Below are 17,250 nucleotides of genomic sequence, written 5' to 3'. Positions count from 1 at the left end.
TAAACTATTAATTTTTTTTACTGAGATATGGAATAAAGTGGATTATCATCTGGCACGTGAAAGTAAAATAAAACAAATCAAAAAGTAGTAGCTGATACTGAAGATGATCCCAGGTTTGTGATGTTTTATTTTCTTTATTTTTTTGTCCTTTTGGTTTATCCCGTGAGTCAGGGTCGCCAAAGCGGATCATGTCCGCATGTTGATTTGACACAGTTTTTACGCCAGATGCCCTTCCTGCTGCAACCCTCCCATTTTTGTCCGGGCTCGGACCTGTACCGGGGTTGGCTTGGTGGATGGGCGGGCCGACAACTGTTTTTGGACTTCGGATAAAGTAAGTTAACCATCTTCTGTCTTGTGTGCATTCAGGCTTGAGTGGCTACATTTCCCACAGCACATGAGGTCTCAAACGCGCCATGAGTCACTGATTGATACACCAGAGCTCCCTCTTGTGGGATTCATATGCTGACACAAAGCTGAGCAAACGTCTGGAGAACATTACAATAGTTCACATGCACTTTCACTCTGTGTATAACCAAAGACAAAGCCTCAGTGAAACAAGCTTCAATCATACGTCCACTGTTTACTTTACTCAGTTATAGTATAAGTGCTGAAAATAGTGTTAAGTTTATAAAAATCAAATCTGAACAGCTTCCTGTCTGAGGCCCAATGACAGAGAAAACAAGGTCCCAAACAGTCTGTACCAGGACTCCCTGATAGAAACAGGAGGTTCGTCTCTGACCGTCCAACACTCTGCTGTTTCCAAGATAAGACAAGAGACTAAAACACAAATCATATTTTGCTTAAAGGTTTTTTTTATTTGGTAATTACCAGTGTATCCAGGTTAAAAAAGAAACTAAAGGAAACCCATGGAATGACCTGGCTGAAACCAGTCAACACTGTCATTATTCTTCTGTTCTTCAACACACTCACTTTGAAATAAAACAGATACATTCAAATGCAAAGCTTTAATTTGAGCAGGTTTACATTCATATGAAAATACCCGTGGTGCAGATATACAATATCCCTTATTGTCCAAATGAAGAGAATAAAGAACAGTTATACATTTTAAATTCAGTCAATCAAGTATTTTGATGACTTTTGTTTTATCAAAAATAAGTGATGTGAGGCAAAAAATGAACACATACAATGGAAAACCACAACAACTGAAGGAGGCTGCAGGAAAAGCCTGAAGAAGTTTTAAAAGAACAAACCAACAATTTGATGACATCAAGTCACAAACAAGAGATATGCAACCAAATATTAATGACTTACTTTAAAGCTTTCACTTCCAATGTTTTTGGAAGTGATAATTTTTTGATAATCTGATACTAAAGTTGCTTCATCTTCTGGCGTGTAAAAATCTTTTGACCTTAAACCCAAATGTCTTCAGTGACAGCAAAATCCAATCAGCTAATCCTGCGGTTCCAATACTTTTGGAGGTCACTGTATATACATATAAATACATAAACAGTATATGTATGGTATTGTAAAAATAAAATAGTAATAGAAATATAGTTGACAGTTATTTTTCTCTTTGACAATACACTATTATGAATAGAAAAACTAATTTAAAAAAATCACCAGAATGTGAAACTGGTTCCATTATTTTAGAGCAAATTATTCGAGGTGTTGGTAATTTTTGTGAACATTAGTAATATTTACTTAACTTACAAGTGGAACTATTAAAAAAAAAAGACTTACCCAAAACAAAATGGTTGTCATTCCTAAATAGTAAGGGCCACACTAATCAGCTTGGTGTCTTTTGAAAGGGGACATTTTGTAGATTTATAATAAAAAGACAGAATCTTGTTATGTGATACTGACGCAAACTTAAAGAGGCACAGATTTGGTATAAATGTTGGGTTTATCCTCGCCTAAATTTTTTTGTTTTATTGACAGACAATAGTCAAATGGAGGTGGGCCAGGTGAACCAAACAACAAAATGGACTCACAGGTTCACTTGTGGACCAGAAATCTTCCAATTTATGTGGAAAAACTAAAAGAAAATGAGCTTTCTGGAATGTTCTTTATAAGGATATGGCCAGGCGGACGCCAAAGTGCACCAGGTAACCAAATGGCTTTATTGATGTTTAGACCTGCACAACACCATACATTTTAAAACAACTCAACAAAACTACATAAACTAATCACGTTAGCTTATCATATAGCTCATCTATCTGTTCCTGCGTGAGAAACTCAATGTTGTGGTTCCTGCGTGCGCACTTCAGTTGTGCGTGCCCGTTATTCTAAGCCATGGAACGTTGTTACATCATCCAATAGAACGCACACCGACATTAGTTGGCGCGAGAATCGTCACTGCCTACAACGCGCGTCTGTCACTGTCGGGGGCTGTGATTGGTTTATAGGTCCCCTGAAGGGCCAATCCGTGTCGCAGAAAGATAGACGCTGGCTTGTTTGAATCCAGAAGGTTGGCCCATTTCAAAATGCTGCGGGTAAAATAAGACTGAACCGAAGGTTTCAAGGCTTTTGCTCTTGGACATAATACTTTGTAGTTTTGGACTAAAAGCTTGTTACCGTTTTACTATTTGGACTCTCACTAGACAATGTTGTGCAGCACGTGAGGGTTCAATAACGTGCTAACGTCATAAAAGCTAAGGGGCAACACGCAACTTACGCGCTCGGTTGTTCCGGTGGTTTCTCTGCTTTATATAATTGGAAACCGGTGCAATTGTGAAGAATCTGAGGGGATTGTGCCTTTGACCCGCGGGCGCCCCGGGCGGCGTCCATCAGGTTGGAAGTAGACTTTAATTCATTATTTGGAAAACATATACACAACACTCACTGATACTTTCCCTTCATACATACAAGCAGGGTTCAAACATCTTACCCGTGTCTTACTCAGAGAATAGTACATGCAGACGGGTATTTGGGGGTAAAAACTTTGTTCTCCATTCCATACACGAAGAAGCTGTAGTCTTTCCCACTGTAGGAGTAATAGGCGTGAGTCAGCGGCACCAGCTCGATGGTCTGACGCTGCAGAGACGAAGAGAAGAAGGAACGTTAACACTTTCTAACCAGGGAAAGAAGCACAAGTACTAATACTTCATTAATGTCCACTTTTCACATATCTGCACTTTACGCAAGTACATTACATTATGGCTCCTTTGAGTTTTACTCTACTGCAAATACCTGTACTTTTTACTCAAGTACATGTCTAATCAAAGTTGTTTTACACATTTTATCATAAACCACTTTTAAATTTTTCATTTCAAATTTTTCATAAATTTCAATCACTAGTTTTTTTTTTTGGAAAACAATCACAAGTGAGGCTGGGAACTCTTCACTAAACCAGGCTCAGACATAGTGTCAGTCACTCCATCCGTGGTCTTATTTAAAGACTTAATTGACAGCAGTACTCAAAGTGAGGCAGTATGCAGTAATTTGACTCTGCTGTGGGGAGTTTGGCCTGTGTACAGAGATTCACTGCTCAGGAGTGAAAAACCCAGACTAATGGTCTATTTTCAGACATAAAGCTGCTGAATTCATGGTAAAATGTGTCTTCAAATGAGGATCACTGAGTGTCAAATTCATGGTCACTTCAAAGTCCATCAAACAACGTTTCCTGGTCTTGACCTTTGTGATGCTTCCCTCTCTTTCAGAACGGCGGAGATGTAGAGCAGAGCAAAGCCAGGTTTTGGTGTTACTGCACTGAGAAGTGGGACAGGGCTGCTCCCTGATGACTCACACATTCATATGGCTGATGGACGGAGGACATTTTTTGTGCTCTGTGAGGTTACAACCATCCACTGTGTTTACTTGGATTGAATCAGGTGCAAAGAAGAAACTAAAGCACAAAGAGAAGCACAGAACTTCACAATCATTGAGGGATTTATTTCGGTGTCTCTTTAATTTTGTGCGTCCTCACCTTATGTCCAGCTCTCTGGACTTTTTCTCATTGGTTGAGAAAAGTGTTTTATTGTTGAAATGACAAAGCTGTTAGCGAGGCTGTTACTGTCACTGTGTGATGGTCCAACACAGGGAGTTCAGGAATAAAATTGGAAAAACCCTCAACTCATAAAACAGCTACAACCCAACATTTATGTCTTTATGCCAAACATGAAGCAGCACTTGGTCTCAGAAAGGGACAGAGAATTTTTTTTTATTATTTAAAATCATTTTAATACTTTAAGTAAAATATAAATCATGTACTTACTTTTACTTAAGTACAAATGTCAGTGGGTACTTATATTTTCACTAGAGTACAGTCTTGTTTGTGTATTTGTACTTTTTTGACTGTAATTCTGTTCAATCACAGGTTACTTCTGACTTTGTATTTAATTTGTATTCTTTTTCTGCACAAACTTACGAATTAGATGTCACATGAAATCTAAATGTCTTTTAATTCAGTGTTAATGTAAGTTTTCTGTTGCCTTGTAACCCTTGAAATGCACTGAGTGACACTGACCTCCAGTGTCCAGACTATAAAACTGCATGTGTCCCAGCTTACAGGTGTGTGTACAGTAGGTGTGTTTGTACCTGCTGCAGGATGCGGCTGGTGGAGCTGAAGCAATTGAGGTGCTCGTTTATCAGTTTTGTCGACATGTCACAGATCTCCTGGTCGGGGAAACCCTGGATAGGGTACACCTAGGAGGACATCATGAGTACATGCAGATTGTAACCACAAATAAGCTGCTTTCACGTCAAAACTCTTCCTGTCAGAGGGACATGAGGTGAAACACTGTCCTCTGCAGGTTTGGATCAGACTGACTTTCTTCACCTTGCTCCTGAGTTCAACCTGACTGAACTCTAACCTGTCAAATTTAAAGGTTCTCCAGAGCCCAGGGGTGCATCCCGAGTCTTTAAAGCATTGTTGCTTTCCCCGTGTCTTACAGTAGTCATCCCACTGAAGACACGAAAAGACATGCTAGGAAAAGGCGCGAGGTGTAAGGACATGAAGAACATTGGATGATGTAAACATCTGCAGCCTTGTCTGTTTCTTAAGGAGTTTCTTTCACAGTTTCCCTTTTATACATAGTTTTTTACCAAAACTGGAATAATAGCTACTTTCACTTTGTGTATTGACTGAGGGCTGCAGTTAACTGAAGCCACACATGCTTCAGTAGCATTTATGTGCCACTGAGGTTTATGATGCGAGTTCCCATTTACCAGAAGATTCTCATCGATGAAGAAAGGATCTCCCGCCACCTTCTCAAACTTCTTGTCAGGGAAGTCGGGCTGACGATCTGGGATGAAATCAGATATGTTGTTCTTCCTGCACACACAGAATACACTTTTAGAAGATGTGGACAGATTTTGAGCAGATGTGTGTAGCTTTGACCTACCATGTGACCGTGAGCTGGATGAAATGCAGCAGGTTGTGGCTGCCGTGACAAACGGTGCAGATCTTGTAGCCCTGGCCGTGGCAGCAGGTGCACCTGGAGGAATGAGGGATTAAAACAACGCCCATGTCCTCAAATCAACATCATGGTAAAATGTAACGTGGAAATGAGGCAAATGTTTCCATTAAACACATGAGGGAAAGATTTGATGAGCATGACAGCAATGTGAGTCCTATAGCTTGATCCTCTATGACCAATTTTCATACAGTATGTAGACGAATATGTTGATGTCCTACCACAAAAAAAAATCTATATTCAACTCTACTGTCGGACATAACTTGAAATTGACAAAAGTAATCAAAAAATATGAAATAAAATCAGATGTTGGTTTTGTTTTGTTTTTATAATTAAAGAAAATGATAAATAACAGAACAAATAAAAAAAAGGTCTAAACTAACTAAAATGTCTGTGAGTAAACAGTCGTCACTTATAAAGCACTTTTTCACCTATTGGAACTTAAAGCGCTTTACACTGCTTCTTATTCACCCATTCACAATCACACACACACACACACACAACGGTGCTATGCAGCTGGCCAACGCGCATTGGGAGAAACTAAGTTGGGTTTCAGTGTCTTGCTCAAGCACACTTTAACATGTGACCGGAGGAGCTGGAGATTGAACCAACAACTGCGAGATCGGTGGACAACCACTCTACCTCCTGCACCACAGTCACTTGTGGTTTGTTGAAAACACCACTTATTTAGAAAAGGATCCATCGTTATCATGCAAGTAAACAGCAACTGGCACCTAAAGACTACAGCTCTACAACAGAACATCTACGCTCAGTAGCACTTAGGTAATTTGCACAGAGCTGATCAGTGTAATCTGACAGTACTACAATCACTCCTCTTTTTTTCTTACTGTTTTAATTAGGTGTCGATGTAAGAACATGCACTACTCAACAGTATGAGCTCAGGATATCAGTGCTGTGAGCTCCAACGCTCTTCTGTGTCCCTGTGGTCCATGTGCTGCGTTTTGCAGCCTTTTCCATGAAAGTTTAAACAAGATTATGAAGAAAATTTTGACAGAGAGAGAGAAAGAAGCAGACTCCCACCTCCTGGTACCTCGGCCATGACAGGAGGTGCACCGCTGGTTCCTGGAACGGCCGTGACCGTGGCAGAACGGACAACTCTTCTGCAAAATTGCATGAAACTTTTGCGTTATGTATCCAAACATATTGATGATTTCAATTTATCTTTAAGTTGACAAATATTTTCTGTTTCTAGCTTCTCAATTTCAGAGAGTGAACTAAAAATCCTCAGCATGATGCAATTAGGAAACAGCTAAAGGCATTGATCTTTCCACAGGGACAATGTCCCATTTCAGAACAATGTCTTCCATTATGTTGCTGGACTGCAGTGGCTGATCTGTTTTTGCTCCTGTTGTACTAGCTGCAACAGTTGAGCTTGTTTTGTCCCTCACCTACAAATCCCTGGCTCACAGACCTGATCTATGAACAACACAGCACACTCAGGGCTGCTGAGAGCCAGTGGTCAAAAACCTCATCTGCTCCAGCTGAACATCAGTCAGCTCGTGTCTTTCTGAATCATGAGTGAACCCACTTGCTCTTCTTCTACTCTAGTAGAAGATGTGGAGTAAATTCTTTAAAACAATGTGAAAAAAATAAATACAATACTTCACCTTGCCTCTGCCTCTGCAGGAAACACACCGAGTTTTTCCATAGCCGCTGCACTTATGACACGTCTGAAAACACACCAACACACACACATTGCATTTTACTTTGAAACAAAGAACACACACGTAGGTAAAAAACAAGTCAGGAAAACACAAATAGCTCGAGAATCTGTCTGCACCTTTACGAATGACGAGTGAGGCACGCGGACCTTCTCCACAACGTCAGTGTATCTCGGAGGCATCTGGACTGGGATGTCCCATGGTGGTGGACTCAGACCATACTGAGGACCATCAACCATTTGTCCTGTTTGAAGAAAATAAGTGAATTTAAGTGTACAGTTTATCGTAGCAGTGTAAGGCTTTGCCACCACAGAGCCCACTGAAGCTGTTCACCTGTTACCAGGTGTGGTGTTTACAAACCACATAAGTGCCAGTTTCCTCCCTGCATTGTTTAACAGTCATCTGCTATGTCCATGTCTGCTTAATTAAACCTGCTTTCGATGGAACGTTGCATTTTCCTGTTTCATTGCGCAAATTACTACAGAAGCACAGCTCTGCTAAGAGGAGGAAGCGCACGTCTGTTTGCATCACGAGTGATCAGCTTTTATTTAGCAGATCTCAGAGCATGTATGAAAAGGTGATAACAGGATTTGTTGGAGACAGTGATGAAATTGGAAGAAATTTGTTTCTTTGATTAATAAAGCACATTAAAGGGGAAAATAACTGTCTGATTCTGTTTTCTTTGTAACAGTGATTTACCTGTTGATCATGTTCACGATAAAAGCACATTTTTCGTTAAATCGCAGAGTGAAGTTTTACCATTGTAGGGTTCAAACTGCCAGGTGCTGGTTCTGGTCTCAGTGTAGGTCTCCAGTCGATACTGCAAAGGGAAGAAGCGGACAGTCAGAAAACACCACAGGTTTTAGCTCTTTGCATTTATGTTTCCACACCATCAGCAAATCTTTTATTTGTTTTACTCTTGGAGCTGAGGGGGGTTCCGGGGGGGTTTGCTTTGCTCACATCAGACAGTCAGACTGTGGAAGCTCGATTTCTGGCCTTGTTCTCTCATTATAGTCCTCGTGCTCCTACTGAAGAGACTAACAGTAACTCACATGAGCATCCAGGCTGTGTGTGCAGGCATCCTGAGACCCACCTCCCTGTCCCGGCTGTCGGTGTCTCATTACTGTCGTCTTGGATCTAAATATTCGTCCCAAGGAGCCCCAGCTTCCTCCTGTGTCTTCTCATCCTGTCTCTCTCTCTCTCATTTCCTCTACTGATGTGTGACAGATGTGGATCTTGCCTCTTTTGCCTTTTGTGTGCATCTGTTGTTTCTTCACATATGTGTATAATGATAATCTACTGCATGTCTGTCTACAGAGATCTGCATTCACTGCTCAGGAGTGAAAATCCCCGGGCTAATGGTCCGAGGAAATTAGCCATTTGTGATTTTAGGCTATAGAAACATAATTTAAATATAGTTTATATTTATAACGGGGGAGTGATTAGTTCTCTTCTGTCTTTACATTAGAATTGTGCATGTGTGCATGTTAACGTTTAGCAAAGAATTACTATTGTGTGTTCACATATCGTGTGAGTTGTTAACATTTTATCTGTCTGTCTGTCTGTGCAAGAGAAAGTCCTCCTACCCTGTACACAGTGATGGGTGTGAGCTCTTTGAAGGTGAGATTCCTGGCAGGTTTGGAGCTGTATTTCCATTTTGATTCCACAAACTTGAGCAGGGCATCTCTGGCCACGTCCTCTGACACTGTGGGGACTCTGGAGTAAACACAAAATGCACCTACGCTGTAAGTGTGTGTTTAATCTAAGATGTCAAAGTTAATGCCAAAATAACGCCTCAATGCAAACTGCTTTTACAGTTATATACTTTCGTTGATATTGCTGAGAAGAGCTTTGTTATAATGACCCCATCTGTAAATTAGCAATTCTGGCATTAAGTGGGTTGGAAACTACCAAAGAATAATGCATAAAGAAAAAGGTGTTTGGAAAAGCAAGTTCATGTCTTAGAGGTTTTGGAGCAACATACGCTGCCGTTCAGATTACATGTTTTGCAAGGAAGGTCTCGTTTATGACAGCAACACAATGTCAAACCATATTCTGCAGATCTTACAACAGCATGGTTCAGTAGTAACAGGTTCCATGTCTTAAAGTGGCAGTGCAGACCTGTCAGTGACGGAAAACATTTGGTGCATTATAACGAGAAAAATTTGACAAAGAAGGTCTCGATCTGTTGATCAGCTGAAATCCTATAATAAGCATCAAAGGGGGAAACAATTTAATTTTCAAACCTTCGCAACTGGTCTCCTCAGTTCCCAAACAGTGTTGTTCAGAGGTGCAAGCCAATGGTAAAAATGCCCCTTTCCCAACTGGCCTCCAATTTAAAAAGGGCAAGTTTTGAAATTTAAAGGATTGTCTTTCAAAGGATTGAATTTCAAATGATTTGCCGATCGTTGATTTGGGTCAAGTGAGAGTCCTAGTTTTTCCCATCGTGCTTTCATCTTTAAACTTAAGATTTTCATAAAGATTAAGAGAAAGAGCAGAGTCATCAGCAAAGTATTTTTTAAATGAAGTGAATTACTGTTATGTGTGTTTTACCGGACGTTGGGCACCAGAGTGTTCCTGTTGAGTTCAGGCTGGGGGCTGTAGGCAGGGGGGGGTGGGTACAGTGGGTTATCATCCTCTGGACATGCACATTTACACAAAGACAAAGCAGATGAAGGTTGGAAACTGTTAAAGAAGCAAAAAGAACAGAAGAAGAAAAAATAAAGAAAACACTCGCCTCCTTCTTTGGGACACTGGTATCCATGCACATCATCCAGCCAGCCAGGAGGGGGCGCTGAGGGCCCCTCCTCGGGTATGTTTGGATCAAATGCACCTGGAACAAAAACATAGACTCACTGAAATCAAACACACCTCAACAAATCACATGATGTACTGATGTTTTCCAGCTCTTTCACTGTTTCCATCAACCACTTTTTGGGCACAATATCCACTAATTCTTATATCTTATTAAATCTCAAAATGTAATAATAGTAATATAAATACATAAAAGACCAGAAGAAAAAGGAAAGAGAGGATTTTTACTCTATTTTTGTCTCATTACAGCTGCTGATGATAAAAGAGTGTCAACTTCCTGTTTCTTTAATACATTTGGCTGATTCATTAGGAATTGACTGTTTTAAATATTGCCTATTGAAGTCTTTTTAATAAATATGGTTTTAATATAGTATGTATTTAATTCAAATTGTGCGTTTCCATTTTCTAACACGGCCAGTCCTTCATCATTTTTGTGTAGACACAGTCAGAGGCAGTTCTAAATTTTCTTGCAGATAAGAAATGATCGATAAAGCCGATAATTGATTATATAAGCGCAGATTTTCGTGTACACACTGTAATTGAGCCCATTGTATTTATGATTTCTATATTTTGATGTCATGTGCAGCAGCAGAAATCAACTGTCTTTCTGCAACAAACTATAGAGGGGTGGGTGCTTTTCTTGGCACTACACCAGGAAGGGAGGATGCATTCTTTAAGAGAGGCTGTCAGGAAACTGACATAGAGGGTCCCAGGCCTGTTAGGAGTCCATATCAGTACTGCAGTTAATACTGTACACACATTACTTTGCTGCTTAATGGGAACATTAAGCAGACAGATACACTATTGGTGTCATCAACATATAAAGAACATTAACATGATTTTACAACCAGTCCGTTTGCAGTGATCCTCTCACCTGCCTATTGTCACTCCTGCCGCTTTACTACTGCTTTACTACTAAGACTGAAATCAGCCCTGATATGAATTATTGTTTTATCAAATTGCCTTTCCTGAGATGTGAGATCCTTGTTTTATTATTTTAGCTTTTCTTTGATTTTATATTTAACCTGATTTTATTTATTATTATTAAGCAATACAGTGTTGTGTGTTGTCGCAAGTGTCTTATTTTATGTACTATAGATAAACTGATAAACCATCTGAGCAACAGTCCCAAGCTGGTAGAAACTATGGAGGATTGTGTCAAGAAGGGCGTCGAAGGGCATCTGCATAAAATTCATTTGAATTGAAATGTTGTGGTTTCACAGGATTATTAAGATTAATAATCACAAATAATGTTATTAGATACTTTTTAAAAATCGAATTATATCACGATTCATTGTTTACCAAAAAACTAACCACCTTCTCCAACCGCCTTCATGCAGCCACTTTAAGAAATGTTTTAGAGTTTAACCTGCGCCCATGGGAGCTTTCCTTCAGTCTGAATCACCACCTGATGACCAGTTGGGATGTTGGGATTTTCTGCTTTTCTGACTGCATAAAAAGTAAACTCAGATTGTATAGCTATGATAGTGTGTTCTTTATACACTGACAGTCAAAAATATATTGCCTTGCTTAAAATATCGACAAATGATATCACGATATATATCGAATTGTAACCTCGGTATTGTGATATATATGCAGCCCTACACGTAGCATTGATTTGTTTAGGTCTGTCTTCATCAAATCAAATGACAAAAACATTATTGCAATACAGTGTCAACCTTTCTGTGCATGTGGGATGTGAATGGAGTGAGACAGTCTCAGTCTTAGCACAAACGTGTGCCAGTGTTTTTTTGGATTGGCAGTGCGGCATCGTACTTCAGAGGGTTACTCTGATGTCCCCTGCATTCTACATTTACACAAAAATAGAGCCTCCTATCTGAGCCTCTGGGACGGGCTCATGTAGTATGAGAGGTAAATCACAGAAATTTGTATCCACTCTGACAGAAACACAATAACCCTGTGTTCTCCAACAGTCCATGTACTGTATGATAAAGGACACAGTAAAAATACATTAACTAACTGCAAGTTACTGGCCACATCCTGTTTTCCAAACCTTAGTTTTTATGGCTTCAACTGAATGGATCCATGTGACTTCTGTAAACTATGGAGACTTAAAGAATTCGTCTTCACTTTATTGAGCTGCACGCTGGTTAAATAAGATCCTTAGAAGTCATCATCAGTCATATTTAGATTGTGAAAGCCTTTATAAAAGTTCTATAAAATACTATAGAATAACATTAAGTGTTTAGTTTAAAAACAATATAATCTAACCTTTGAAAGCACAAACCTGATTCTTGATGTTGGGATGGTCATTTAATGAACGAACTCGGGTCTTACGATGTTGCTCACAGCCACTACTGTAAATGTGTAACTTTCCACTGTTATAGTAAAACATGTTCCACTGCCTTAAAAAAAATAACAGATCGAATTTAACTGCAGATATATAAGATTGAATGGCAGCTCCTCACTAGATCCCAAATCCCTTCTGAATCCTAATTAAATCAGCTTGAGAGCGTAACAACATTCAAGTAACATTTCACTGTCTGTCTGTGCATATTGTGGAACGGCGGTAAAGCTTCTTGAATCTTTAGTCTTTTTGTAGACCTCAGTTATGCAGCCCGAAACTCAAACAACCAAAAACGTGATATTCATAAATACACACTGATCCTTCTGTCTATGTTGGATAACCTGACCGTTGCTCCAATGGTGTAAAACATCTTTTGGGAGATGAGAAAACTGATGTGCTTCACTTTTACATTTTATAACTAAATGAATCAATCAGCTAATCCACACAATGTCTCACAGATTAATCAGTAATACTGCAGCTATATGTTCAAATGACCATTTTCTGTTCCCTCTCTCCAGAACCCTGCTCTCACAGAGGTTCACGCTGCAGGAAGAAACACAGCCTTTCTCAATCATTTGGGCTGAGCTACAGCACCATGCAGAAAAAAAGAGTGAGGTCTGGGTCAACTTTGTCTGGAATGTGCCTTTATTTAGCAAGACTGTTTATTTGCTGGTCACGTAGGTTCCAGATGGGCTTTACCTTGTGATCCTCACGGCCAAAGGGGATCAATCTGTTGGAGGTGTGATAACTGCTCAGAATTGCAAAATCCTGTGAGCAGGATAGAAATTTCACAACGGCCATATAACTTTGGTCATTATTGCCTTTGCACTGTGAATCTTGTTCTATTTGGAGGACGTACATGGCCGGGGTTCCTGCTGTGCCCTCATCAACTTTCAGTCAAATGTGAAAACAGTTTTATGGAGAGAGCGCAAACGTGTGTACGTGTCCTTAACTGCAAATATCAGATTTAGAAAATGTAAAAAAACAAAAACATATATTTTCAACATATGAAAGTTGGCTGAAGTAAACCAACATTTTATTGTTTAATTATCATATTTCACTGGTATGTTTCTGTAGCATTAAAGCTCATCACGCTTTGACTTCTGCAAACAGCAGCAGCAAAACACCAAAGTCTTTATACAAGTATGCAATATTACATAAATATACACAATAGTGCCTTGTTTGAGACACTTCCGAGGCACCGTGCAGCTATTTAACGTGCGTCATGATTTTATCTGACACCAACATGTTCTTTACAACCAACCACAGTGTTTTTCATTAGCCGTGTTTTCTCTGAGCTGCCGCGGATAAAAATACAACCATCTATGTGCTTGTGTCACACTGTACACAATACATCTGGCTGGGGGATAAAAATATCAGCGAGAAGGTGTTTCCCCACAAAGATCTGGACTGAGATGGATGGAGTGAGAGAATAGCACGAGGGAAGGAAGGAGGGAGGGAGATAAAGTCATTAAGAGAGAGAAACATAAAAAATAGAGAGGGAGGGAGTGAGGGGGAGAAGGAATGTGAGAACACAAAGCCACTGAAACATGCGTCCAAAATAGTCCCACAGAACTGCTCCACTCTGAGCACCACACTGCACTCTGATTCCTGTTTATGAGTCAATTTAATTTGACAGTGACCAGACAGTCGACGTGAGGAGGTTAGCAGGCTTATGTAAAAGACAGCTGGAGTAACTGCACAGCAAAATATGACTGCTGGCCATGACCAGGTGTCACAACAATAAAATAATTATTAAGCTGCACACTAAAGTCCCACAACTTATTAATATTAACATTTCCACCACAACAAGTCTTCTTCAAGGTAGATCCAGACCAGCTGTGGCCGACACAGCTGTGGTATTAATAAATACTGTGTATTTATGTTTTATGTCCACACAGACACGAACACCCACACTGAATCTTCAGCCTGGATTAGCTTCTTCACATGTGCCATAGACCTCAGCACTAGACTTCAGAAATGTTGCACATGTGCATCTCACAGGTCATAGTCAAAAGAAATGCTGATTCAGAGAATGTGGGACATCTGTTAAAAACACAAGAGCCACGACCTTTATAAGAAGAAATAAGTGGAACTGCGTGTCTGGCCGATGTGTTTTTAATAGTTTTTTACAGCAATGGAGGTCGACGGCACAGACTAAATGGAAAAGTTAGGAAACCTCAGTTTACAGGGTGCAGAGCTGAACGCAGAGAGTAACCGCTCCAGTATGAACGAGGACGAGTCAGTGCTCAGTTAGAGCTTCATTGCACTCGTCAGACATTTGTTTAGAGCAGCAAGAAAAGTTCTTTTTTTTTTCTTGTCTCACGTTGCAACGCACAGACTGCAGTTCACAACCAAGATTTTTTATTTGGCACAGACGCTTCATTCAAATGAAGAAACACGGTTTTCAGTCTTAGTTTTTCTGTGGGAGGACTGAGTCTGATTCTCAGCTCTAAATTATGGTGCGTGATGGAGGAAGACAACACTAACTCAATCCTCTGATTTTATGTGTGATAGTGAAACCAAAATTTAAAAAAAAATTTTGTGATGCTGCTGAATTTCTTTTGCTGAAATAATAGTCTTATCTAAGATTGCACTTTGGGTAACTAGTTTCCATTCTCCGTTAACTCCAACAATCCAACCCCAAAGCCAGTTCAGTTCGCAGCGCTAAAAATCAGAGAAAAACAGCAAAATAATGTCAGTTAGCAGACAACTGACTAATAGCTGCAGCCCATGAAACTGATCAAACGGCTTATAGACATAAAAATTGTCAGCCAGTATTTAGTCTCATAATGACATTTTCATTATGCCAGACTATGATGTAGCACAAACTGTACAAGAGCTGATTTGTTTTTTATAATCTTTAAATATAGTGCTTCCCAAGCAGAAAAGACATTTTTGGGCTGTGTTTTCATGCAGCAGTCTGGATGATAGTAATGATGAACACTTGTTAACAATGAATAAACAAGCTACAGAAGTTTAAGACCTAATTAATCGCCTCTGATCATTTTAGACAAAACCCCAACTATTCCCAAATTCCAGCCTATTTGTAAGAATTGTCCTTTATCTTAAATTATAATAAATAAAACTTTTTGGCGACTTTGGTGTATGTTGCTCTACAAAAAGCATTTTACAGACCAATCAAACTAATATTTGTTTAATTAGGACAATAACCTGTCTGCGTTGTTCTCAGATCAACACTATGAGGCTGAAAGCACCATTTAACCAGGACAAACAGAGTGAGACTTCTACACCGGTTTAACCTGCTCCCCACAGTCCAGTTCAGTGATCCCCAACGTACCCTGAACTCCACAGGGCTCCTTCTAATCCCTGTCCCGATGTGAACACTGAAACCGGTTTGGTATCTGGAAAAAAGTGAATTTTCCAGTTGTATGAAATGATCATTGCTCACCAGCATCTTCCTCTTTTTTCTCCATTTCGTCGCCGCTTTCCTCGTTAAAGTTACACGAAGCTCCAGAAGATGTTTATAACCCGCGTAAACTCAGCGAGAATCAGGCGCAACTTCCGGTTAGGGTTTTAAAAATTAAAGCTTTACATGTGGTGGTGGAAGAAAAGTGTATTTATTCACGTAGTCTGCTTTAATTAAAAGCCAACAATTGTTAAACCAATATTTATTTTGGAATATGTATTTGTTATTTCTCTGATTAGGATTTTTATGTTGAATAAAGCAGCATAAAATACCTCAAAATGATAAGAGGTTGCTTGGGATAATGTGTACTTTCCACTGTTGCTTCCTGAGTGAGGAAAAGTAAAATCCTATCATTTTATTCTGTAATAGTGGAAAGAACTGAACGAATCATTTAAACGATTCTGGACATATTGCTGCTCTGTTGTTTTCAAGCAATGCATAGTATTTGTCTAAAAGAGATCTGTTATTTGTTGAAATCACTATTATTACATTAGTATACATCTTATATATTGGATACTGATATATGAAGTAAAACTTGTTTCATCCTTCCTTTGTACTGAAACGCGTTTGTTCCCAATTTTACTTTTAAAGTAACCTATATGGATTTCCGGTCATGACTGCTCTGTTTGTATTTGCATGACGCAGCTTAAGACCGCGCCCACATTGTTTACATACTTAAAATTCATGAAAAAACATTAATATTGCGTGAGTTGCAGCTTTTTTTAACATGTAAATTGACACAACAATGCGTTTTTTTACATCTTTAGTGTTATGGTCGTTTTAAAATATGGCTTCTTAATGTGAAACTTTTACATAGATAACTGTCCTGCCCTTCCCACATTTTAATGGGCGTGCACAACTTTTTTCGTTGAATTTCATTACATGACGTCAGGAACCTACAGCAATGTTCAGTTTCATTCTTTTCAGGTGTAATTGCAGTGCAGATGGTAACACATTTCCCTTAAAGAATAATGAACAAGAAGTCCAGGTACTTTCGTATTTTATTATATGTTGTTTGTTTGTTTGTTTTTATTTGCAAAAACTGCATTTTAGCTGCACACACTCACTCTCTTTTAAATAATGCAAGTGTAAGTGTAAACTTTGCAGGGAATGTAGTCAGGAGTTGGTAGTCAAAGTTTACAAAAATATTGAAGAAACTGTATGGCATAGATGCATAGATGACTAAAATGTTATAACTGTGGGTTATAAATTCGGATTTGAAAATTCCCATCATTATTTTTTGAGAAAAGCAAAAAAAAAAGTAAAAGTCGCTGGAAAGCAGGTGAATTGTGGCTAAAACCACGTTAATATTCAACAGTGGCACAAGGAAGCTGAACATGTGAATAGATTAATGGTTTGTAAGTTTAAAGGTCTAAAGTGACAGATAAATTACCACTTCAGTAAAAGTTCTGAAAAAATTATTAAATTATTTAAATGGTAACTCAAGCATGCATGTCATGTGATGTTTTGCATGCTCAATTAGGTAAATGCTAAAAAACAATGTAAAAATAATAAAAATTAGATATAGAATAGTTTGAACACTTCGAAACATTCACAGTATATTAAGGGTTATTAAAGAAAAGAAATGAAAGACTGTGGGACATAAAACACAAGGGAAAGAAGGATTTTATAACAGTTTAC

At 39.1% G+C, this 17,250-nt stretch overlaps 1 protein-coding gene across 1 annotated transcript; it reads right to left on the bottom strand.

Annotated features, from left to right (window-relative positions):
- Window positions 1-800: 800 nt before the first annotated feature.
- ssuh2.1 (ssu-2 homolog, tandem duplicate 1) lies at window positions 801-15,701 on the bottom strand. Its single transcript, XM_067505771.1, has 12 exons — window positions 15,592-15,701; window positions 9,795-9,890; window positions 9,611-9,695; window positions 8,644-8,773; window positions 7,817-7,877; window positions 7,177-7,301; window positions 7,004-7,066; window positions 6,417-6,496; window positions 5,304-5,396; window positions 5,128-5,233; window positions 4,498-4,605; window positions 801-2,994 (listed from the first exon to the last, which is right to left on the bottom strand). Exons 1-12 carry the CDS (start codon window positions 15,614-15,616, stop codon window positions 2,860-2,862), a joined length of 1,107 nt encoding a protein of 368 aa, XP_067361872.1. The 5' UTR covers window positions 15,617-15,701; the 3' UTR covers window positions 801-2,859.
- Window positions 15,702-17,250: the final 1,549 nt, after the last annotated feature.

Source organism: Channa argus, chromosome 5, assembly GCF_033026475.1.
Source record: "Channa argus isolate prfri chromosome 5, Channa argus male v1.0, whole genome shotgun sequence".
Classification (NCBI taxonomy): domain Eukaryota; kingdom Metazoa; phylum Chordata; class Actinopteri; order Anabantiformes; family Channidae; genus Channa; species Channa argus.
This window is presented reverse-complemented; position numbering and strand designations above follow the sequence as displayed.

Bases quoted from the DNA above. Each gene is read 5' to 3' on its own strand.
- ssuh2.1 (XM_067505771.1), bottom strand. From the start codon at position 15,616: ATGGAGAAAAAAGAGGAAGATGCTG. The intron at 9,696-9,794 runs GCGAGTGTTTTC...GTGCATGTCCAG, and splicing joins CCAGTGTCCCAAAGAAGGAG to AGGATGATAACCCACTGTAC. The intron at 7,067-7,176 runs GTGCAGACAGAT...GTGTGTTTTCAG, and splicing joins CTCACTCGTCATTCGTAAAG to ACGTGTCATAAGTGCAGCGG.